Source organism: Sinocyclocheilus grahami, unplaced genomic scaffold, assembly GCF_001515645.1.
Source record: "Sinocyclocheilus grahami isolate Dianchi unplaced genomic scaffold, SAMN03320097.WGS_v1.1 scaffold1589.1, whole genome shotgun sequence".
Taxonomy (NCBI): Eukaryota; Metazoa; Chordata; class Actinopteri; order Cypriniformes; family Cyprinidae; genus Sinocyclocheilus; species Sinocyclocheilus grahami.
The window spans coordinates 125,496-135,076 of record NW_015506768.1 but is presented as its reverse complement, the minus strand read 5'-3'; the positions used below and the strand labels follow the sequence as shown (position 1 = coordinate 135,076).

General features: G+C 35.5%; 1 protein-coding gene across 2 annotated transcripts in view; it reads left to right on the top strand.

The window, feature by feature from the left end:
• kmt2bb (lysine (K)-specific methyltransferase 2Bb) overlaps positions 1–9,581 on the top strand; it is a 46,751-nt gene that overhangs the window by 14,605 nt on the left and 22,565 nt on the right. For both annotated transcript variants that reach the window (XM_016257713.1, XM_016257714.1), the window contains exons 4-15: positions 902–1,101; positions 2,707–2,811; positions 3,082–3,238; positions 3,385–3,595; positions 4,230–4,294; positions 4,387–4,641; positions 6,396–6,502; positions 6,597–6,707; positions 7,777–7,890; positions 8,053–8,199; positions 8,880–8,972; positions 9,225–9,342. In XM_016257713.1, coding sequence (XP_016113199.1) covers positions 902–1,101; positions 2,707–2,811; positions 3,082–3,238; positions 3,385–3,595; positions 4,230–4,294; positions 4,387–4,641; positions 6,396–6,502; positions 6,597–6,707; positions 7,777–7,890; positions 8,053–8,199; positions 8,880–8,972; positions 9,225–9,342 — 1,683 coding nt within the window. The remainder of the gene's footprint in view (positions 1–901; positions 1,102–2,706; positions 2,812–3,081; positions 3,239–3,384; positions 3,596–4,229; positions 4,295–4,386; positions 4,642–6,395; positions 6,503–6,596; positions 6,708–7,776; positions 7,891–8,052; positions 8,200–8,879; positions 8,973–9,224; positions 9,343–9,581) is intronic.

The window sequence follows — 9,581 nt, the reverse complement described above, 5'->3', positions numbered from 1 at the left end:
TACATAAGACAATAAATAAGATTTATATTCCGCTTTTACTCAAAACTCACTTTAAACCCCCATCGAGTGTTTGTAATAACTTCTGATTGCCGTCTAATGTGTGTTTTGGCCATGTAATGTTGCTGAAATTAAATATGTTATTACCTCGGAGTCAGAGCAGCAATCATGGAAGAGAGAACACAAGCAGACAGTGCTGAAAGCTGCTAATGCTCATCAGTAAATCAGTGGAAAATAAATAGAAATCATGATTCTGTCTGAGCTATGCGTTTTAAAACAAACACTAACTAGTGTAAATGTAGCCTAACAGATGTGTAAACTGAAGACTATTTGAGCTTTATTAAAACTATTTTGCACTGATTTATTGTGTTGGTTACATTTTGTTCCTTTGTGCAGTGGCTCAGGAGATGAGTCTTTGAGTTTGTATAAACATCAACAAGCTGAAAAATAAAACCAATGTTTTTTTTTTTTAGATAATGTAATCTTGTCAAAATTGATTTTATAAAATTGGTATCGAAAAAAGTATAATTCAGGAACCGGTATCGAAGTCAAGATATCGGTATCGATATCGACAATTTTTGAACGATACCCCAATAAAATTTATATTATATATAAACAAAACATATTTTTCTTAAATATATACATGCATTTTTGTGTATTTATATATACATATTAAATATACACAGTACATGCGTATATATTATGTAAACAAAAACTTATTTTGGATGCGATTAATCGTAGGACAGCACTACAGTTAATCTAACATTGATTAACGGTAATGTTTTCTTCAACTGAATTACATTGCAAATGCCATTTCCTTTTGATTTTAAGGTTTACTAAGTACTACTTAACTTGTTGTCAGTCTGTTGGTCTCAACACTCAATTATATTTTTTTCTTTCTCAGACTTTGATGAGATGCATCACGCAGATTCAGAAGGGCCGGTTTCTGAGGGTACTCCGAAACATGCCGCTGACGTTGAGGAGAAAACTGCCATTCAGCACCCTCGCCTTACAGGAGTCAACAAGCGCATGTTCAACCTTCTCAAGAAAGCCAAGGTTCAGCTCATCAAAATAGACCAGCAGAAACAGCTGAAGTCATCTGGGGTAAGTCTATGAAACTGAATGTGTAGCTTACAAAAGAACAGTTTTTCCAGTTACAATTGGTCCATGGGCTAAAGTGGACACAGGTGTGCTATGTAACATTAGCCTACTTTGTGAAAGAAATGAATACTATTATTGAGCAAGGATGCATTAAATTGATCAAAAGTGACACAAGACATTTAGGAAGTTACAAAAATTCTATTTCAAATAAATGCTGTTCATCAAAGAATCGTGAATAAAATGTATCAGGCTTTCCACAAAAATATTAAAGGGATAGTTCACCCAAAAATGAAAATGTGTTGTTTATCTGCTTACCCCCAGGGCATCCAAGATATAGGTGACATTGTTTCTTCAGTAGAACACAAACAGAGATTTTTAACTCAAACCGTTGCAGTCTGTCAGTGGTATAATGTAAGTGGATGGGAATCACGGCTTTTGAGAGTCGTAAAACATACACAAACAAAACCAAATTAAACCCTGTGGCTCGTGACACCCCGCCACCTATCTCTCAAATGGACCATTGACACTCTATCTACAATCTCAATTAGGAGTGTCAATGGTTCATTTGAGAGATAATGCACTTATAAGTCTGCGATCCGCCGTAAAGCAAGAAGAAGAAGAAGAAGAAGACGCCTCACGCGCAGGCTGAAGAAGAAGATGCGAACGCGCTCAGGACAGTTCAGACATTGCGGTGAAAATCAGAGATAAAAAACGATATAATTACTGTTCAGTTTCTTGCACAGACCGATCGTTTCGTGTCTTTACACATCGATGTATCGTCACGAGATACAGGGTTTAATTTGGTTTTGTTTGTGTATGTTTTACGACTCTCAAAGCCGTGATTCCCATCCACTTACATTATACCACTGACAGACTGCAACAGTTTGAGTTAAAAATCTCCGTTTGTGTTCTACTGAAGAAACAAAGTCACCTACATCTTTGATGCCCTGGGGGTAAGCAGATAAACATCAAATTTTCATTTTTGGGTGAACTATCCCTTTAAGCAGCACATCTGTTTTCAACATTGATTATAAGAAACCAAATGAGCTTTTCAGAATGATTTTTGAAGGATCATCTGACACTGAAGACTAGAGTAATAATGCTGAAAATGTAACTTTGCCGTTACAGGAATAAATTACATTTGTAATTAGATTAAAATAGAAAACAATTATGGGTAACACTTTACAACAAGGTTCATGAGTTAACATTAGTTAACTACTTTAATTAACATGAATTAAGAATGAACAATACTTCTACAGCATTTATTAATCTTAGTTTGTTAATTTCAACATTTACTAATGCATTATTAAAATCAAAAGTTGTGCTTGTTAACATTAATTAATGCACTGTGAATTAACATGAACTAACAAGGAATGACTGTATTTTCATTAACTAACATGAACAAAGATTAATAAATACTGTAATAAATGTGTTGTTCATTGTTTGTTCATGTTAGTTAATACATTAACTAGTGGAACCTTACCCAATTAAGTTATAATAATATTTTACAGTGTAACTTTTTTTTTTTTAAATCATACTCTTAGTCAAATAAATGCAGCCTTGGTGAGCTCTTAATATTATTTTCATCTGTTCTCACATTTTCGGTAGCTCTTGCCAATGGGTAGAATCACTGCAACAAAGAGACCGAGACGAAAACCGAAAGAGCGGCTTGAAAATGCCTGTGCCAACAAGACTGAAGCTTCTCCAGAGCAGGTAGTATGTTTTTTTTTGTTTTTTTTGGTAATATAAAACAAGAACACAGAATTGGACAGTAATTTTAAATGATCCCTATGGGATCAAATAAGAATCCTACTGAATAAACCCATTTTTTTTATTTCAGCAATGCTGTACACGTTCTTTTAAGATTTGACTAGGTCATTAGGTGTCTAGGTGACTTGATGTTGGTCAAAGCAGTATGATAACAGCAGAGAATTTGTTCAGTGCTGTTGTTTTTATACTTCACTTTATAAATCTCTCCATAAGGAACCTGCCAGAGGAGGGCCTCGCATTAAGCATGTATGCAGAGCTGCAGCTGTGGTTTTGGGTCAGCCTCGTGCCATGGTCCCCGACGACATCCCCCGACTCAGTGCACTACCCCTGCACGAGAGATCAGATATATCCCCTTCACCTGCAGAAAAAGGTGCCAGCACTTACACTGCAAAGATGACCAATAAACCCAAGAAAGGATCTTATAATAGACCTAGATCTAATGTGTTGTTATTGTCTAATACCTTTTGTTAATTATGTATCAAGTCTGTGTTTTGACATATTCTGTCACTTTTACAGGAGTTGAGTCTCACTCTGACCCAGAAAGCCCTGTATTACAAGAACACAGGACACCCAAGTTTCGCCGTGGTAGGGCTCACTTGTTTGGCAACCGGTCCCGACGGTGTGGGGAGTGTAAAGGTTGTCTGCATGAGGAGGACTGTGGCAGGTGCATAAACTGCTTGGACAAGCCCAAGTTTGGCGGCCCCAACACAAAACGGCAGTGCTGCATGTAAGTATGCTAATTGTTTTAGTATTCTTGCATTTTACTGTTATGACTGCTTGAGACTCACTTCATAGTTTATGCAGTTACTGGGCGAAGCCACCTTTTTACACGTCACATTTTACATTTACTTTGTAAAACTTTGTAAAAATTCATTATTATGGTACGGTAATATTTATACAATATTACAGTTTATAAGGAAAAAATAGTTACTTTTCTTAACAGACAGTGTTATTTATAAACTATTATGGTATTTATTAATATTTAGAAATGGCCTATTTATTTGTTTTGTTTTATTTTTCATTTTAGTTTAAGTTTTAGTCATTTTGTTGTGCTTTTGTAATTTTTATTACTATTTTGTTTTTTTATATTTCTATTTAGTTTGAACTTATTTGTATCTCACTTATAGTCATTTTAGTACTTAAACATTTATTTCCAAGTTATTCAGTTCTCAAGGCAACATTTATGTCAATACAATTTATGTTTGTTTATTTTTTTTATATCTGTCCCTGAAAAGTTTAATTCAGTGTTGTGCAGTGGTTTTCTTGCTTTTGTCAGATTCAAGGCCCTCATATTTTTCAAACTAAGATCGGTGCAGTCCTGTCCAAATTAAATAGCTTTTTTTTTCTTTATTTTTTAAAAGATACAAGAGATGTGATCAGGTTGAGGAAAGGAAGGCCTTGAGACTAAGTGGCAAGCTCCAAAAAGGTAAGAACATGTTTTAGAGTGAATGCAAGCATTCAAAATGAACTGCACTGTTTATCCTCTGTGTGTCAGCTAAAACGTGTCTCCATTTTCAGGGTATGTGAAGAAGCGGCGCTCATCGATAAGTGCGGGGCACTCAAGTAATGAGGAATGTGAGGGCAGTGATGGGATCGGGCGAATGTTTCCAGCCTCTCTAGGTGACAGTCCGTCTGTGCGGAAACAGCCCCGCCGACATGTAAAGCCACGTTCCTACTGCGACCTGCTGGATTACGACTCTGACTTTGACTGGATAGGAGGATCAAATTCCACCTCCCCAGCCCGCAGAAGAACTCCTGGCCTTCGCAACTCAGGTTAGACCATAGTATGGAAGCTTATTTTCACCAGAGAATAAAACAATTGCAATTCTGACTTTTCTCGCAATTTGACATTTTCTTGCAAGTTTATATCTCACAATTCTGACTTTTTTTCACACAATTCTGAGAAAAAAAGTCTGAATTATGAGATATAAACTCGTAAACTTGTGAGAAAAAGTCAAAATTGAGAGAGAGAAATTACATTTTTATTACCTTTTTTGTCTTATTCCTTCACGAGTTTATATCTCGTAATTCTGACTTTTTTTCTCGTAATTTTGAGCTTATATTTCACTATTCTCTTTTTTTTCTGAATAGTGAGAAATAAATTAGTTATGAGTTATGAACTTGCAATTGCTGGAAAAAAATGTCAGAATTGTGAAATAACAATAATAAAAGAAATATTTTTTTTTATTACTTGACAGAAGCAAGCTTGTTACAGTTCTGACTTTTCATCTTGCAATTTTAACCTTTTATTGTTTATATCTCACAGTTATGAGTTTATAGTTTGCAATTTCTCAGGACTGCAAGATAAAAAAAGAATTATTAGATTAAAAAGGCAAAATTGCCTTTTTTGTGTTTTGTGATGGAAACAAGCTCCCATACCGCAGTGATTGGAAACCTAGAACTTTTATATGTGTGTATATATATATATATATATATATATATTATATATTCCACCACTGAATAAAAAATAAAAAAGGTAATTGCGACTTTTTATCTCACAATTCTGACTTTTTTCTCATTAATTGCATGATACAAACTCACAATTCTGACCTTTTTCTCAGAATTGCGTGATATAAACTCACAATTGCGAGTTATAAAGTCAGAATTGTGAGATATAAACTCGCAGTTCTGAGAAAATATCAGTCCCCCCCCAAAAAAAATTGGACTTTAACTCGCAATTGCGAGATTATATCACACAATTCTGACTTTATAACAGTTGTGAGAAAAGAAGTCAGAATTGCAAGATATATATATATATATATATATACTCACAATTGCGAGGAAAAAGTCAGTTATATCTCACAATTCTGACTTTATAATTCGCAATTGTGACTTTATAACTCGCAATTCTGAGAAAAAGTCAGAATTGCAAGAAAAAAAGTCAGAATTGCAAGATATATACTCACAATGGCGAGAATAAAGTCAGTTATATCTCACAATTCTGACTTTATAACTCGCAATTCTGACTTTATAACTCGCAATTCTGACTTTATAACTCGCAATTCTGACTTTATAACTCGCAATTCTGACTTTATAACTCGCAATTGTGAGTTTATATTTCGCAATTCTGAATGTATAACTCACAGTTGTGAGATTATATCAAGCAATTCTGAGAAAAAAAGTCAGAATTGCGAGATATAAACTCACAATTGCCAGAAAAAAGTCAGTTATATCTCACAATTCTGACTTTATAACTCGCAATTCTGACTTTATAACTCGCAATTGTGAGTTTATATCACGCAATTCTGACTTTAAAACTCGCAATTGTGAGTTTATATCACGCAATTCTGACTTTAAAACTCGCAATTGGGAGTTTATATCACGCAATTCTGACTTTATAACTCGCAATTGCGAGTTTATATCTCACAATTCTGTGAAAAAAATTTAATTGTGAGATAAAAAGTCGCAATAACCTTTTTTTAAATTTTTTTTATTCAGTGGCGGAAACGGGCTTCCATAGGAACCAGAATCTTGTTTGTTTCACAAGTAATTTACATGCATTTCTGTTTGTATTAAATGCACCCCAGATTTTGTGTCATTCGACGACTTCATTGGCGATGCTTTTGACGAGGGAGTGCGGCATCGCAGACCAAGCTTCCACAAGGTTCCACCCATTAAACGGAAAGTTGAGAAGGTATTCAGATTGTTGAGGCTCTCATAACTGTCCTCATTCAGCCAAAATGTAATCGAAACTGCGAAAGCATCTTCCATTTTTCCTTTGTTTGCAGAGCCCTCAGGACCAGACACCGCCCAGCGTCCTTGCAGCCCTCGCCAATGGTTTTGCAGAGAGAGAACAGGAGCCCGCAGAGCCCACACACAAGATCCGTGTTGATTTTAAGGTAAATGGCTATATTCCTTTACAAAACTGAACATGAAAGTCAAGCGGCTCTCTAAAGATGTTTTCATGTTGTGGGATGGGCTGATATGTCATTTGTAATCTACACAGATGTTCAGCACTGCAGTGGTTTGCCACATGATGGCAGCACCTGATTCTGTTATGGAAGGATCAGGGTTACCCAGCAGAATAGTCCTGATATATTAAGATATTTGTAATGTTTTTGAAAGAAGTATCTTATGCTTGCCAAGGCTGCATTTATTTGGTCAATAATACAGTAAAATATTGTGTAATATATTTTAAAATCACTGGTTTCTATTTTAATATATTTTAAAATGTATTCCTGTAATGCAAAGCTGAGTTTACTCCAGTCTTCAGTGTCACATGATCCTTCAGAAATCATTCTGATTCTCTGATTTGCTGCTCAAGAAATATTTCTTATTGTAATCAATGCTGAAAATTGTTGTGCTGCTTAATATTTTGTGAAAATCGTGGTAACTTTTTTCAGTATTCTTCGATGAACAGAAAAGCACAGCATTTATTTGAAATCAAAATCTTTTGTATCATTATAAATATTTTTACTGTCACTTTTGATCAATTTCAATGCATCCTTGCTGAATACTAATTTCTATTAAAAAAAGGCAAACTTAATCACGATTTATAGGAAGTCTGATCTCTGTACACAGGAGTTAACATGCACAAACTTGCTTGCATTTGATTAGTGATCTACATATAATGCATATTAATCTTGAATATGCAATGTATTTATAAAAAAAGAAAAGAAAATCATAACACAGGTTTACATTCCAGGATTAAATTTGATTTTGAATCCCGTTTGTTCTGTGTGCTCAGACTTTTGGACCCATTGCATATTTCTCTTAAAATAAAATGTTTGCAGACCAAGAAGCTCATTGGTGTCGATGTTTAGTTGTGTTGTGCATTCAATCTCCCATAGCTTTTTTTTTATCGTCATCATGTCCTTTTTTATTTCAAAGAGAGTTATCTCTGGTCCTCTATCTTCAGGTGAAAGCATGCAGCTAAAATGTTCATTATACCTCTGTCTCTCTCCACAGGAGGACTGTAGTGTGCAGAGCGTGTGGGCGACAGGAGGTCTGAGCATCCTTACTTCTGTACCCCTCGTGCCCCAGTATGTCTGCCTGCTGTGTGCCAGTAAAGGCCAGCATGAGGTATGTCCTGACTGCTCGACATTACAGCAATGTCTTAAAAATGTTATAGGCAGAAAAAAATGTAGGTTCTCAGAATACGTTATAATAATGGGGAAGTTTCACTGGTATTATGGGAACCTGGACATATTTATTTTCGTCATCATGTCAACCAATGTTTTGCAGATGCTGTATTGTCAGGTCTGCTGTGAGCCTTTCCATCACTTCTGCTTGGACCCTTCAGAGCGCCCACTGGAGGAGAACAAGGAGAACTGGTGCTGTCGGCGCTGCAAGTTCTGCCGAGTTTGTGGATGCAAGAATAAAGAATCCAAGGTAGTTTTCGACGCTTTGAAATGTGAACCCTAATCTGAATGGATTCACCTAAGAATAAGAAGCTGAGATTGTCTTAACCAAAGTTCTTCAGGAGTGTAGAGCAAAATTATGAACATTTTGTGACATAAACTACCATTCAAATGTTTGTGCTTTAGTAAAAAAAAAAATTTTTTTTATGTTTTTGAAAATCTGTTATGCTCACCAAGGCGGCATTCAGAAATAGAGTAAAATCCGTAATATTGTCAACCTCTATTACAGTTTTAAATAATTTTCTTTTTGAAAATATTTTTCAATGTCATTTATTACTGTGATGCCAAAGCTGAATTTTCAGAAGCAGTTGAAATCAGTTGTGCTGCTTCGTGTTTTTGTGGAAACTGTGGTACTTTTTGGTTTGACAAATAGAAAGTCCAAAAGAACAGCATTTATTTGAAATAGAAATAGTTTGTAATATTATAGATGGCTTTACTGTCACTTTTCGTCAGTTTAATGCTGAATAGAAGTATTCATTTCTTTTGGGAAAACATCTTAATGACTTTAAAAAATGACACATATTTCCCTTAAACCTACAGGGGTGACGAAAACATTTATACAGTACCATTCAAGAGTTTAAAGGAAACAGCTGTTCTATTACAGCTTTGGCACTGGTTGATTTGTTTTTTTTGTGCTTGATCTCTGTGCAGCCTCTGCTGGAGTGTGAAAGGTGTCAGAATTGTTATCATCCTGCCTGTCTGGGTCCAAACTACCCCAAACCCAACAAACGTAAGAAGCCTTGGGTAAGTTGACCGCAGTGGAATTTTCCTCAGCATGCAAGACCTACAAAGAACTTTCAGTATGCTTTGCTGTCTCAGCTCCCATGATATTGCATTTCATTAAAAAATGTCAAAGCAAAAAATAGTGCAGCGTAAGAGGAACATCTGCTAGGATCAGGCAAAAACAGAACAGTAAAGTGGCAAAAATGAAAAATCCTCGTTTGTATTGTAACTGATGTAAATCAATAAATCAAAATGTAAATTCATTTTTTTCAGGTTTGTATGACATGCATCCGGTGCAAGAGTTGTGGTGTGACCCCAGGAAAGAGCTGGGACACCGAGTGGAATCACGACAAGGGTCTGTGTCCTGACTGCACTAGGTTGTTTGATCAAGGTGAGACTTGTAGGATCTTACTATCTTGACAGTCAGATTTTTTTTATAGCCCTATAATAAATTATGCAGGTGTTCAGCATTTTTTTTAATTTTTTAATTTTTTTGGAGTTAGCATAATACAATGACTTTAGTTGCCATTTGCCTATGCTCTGCAGCTGTTTCATCAGCTGACTCTCACTGGGGTAAAGTTTCCTGTTAAGGAATGGTTCATGTGTCATTAATATTTAACTGTTGTTCAT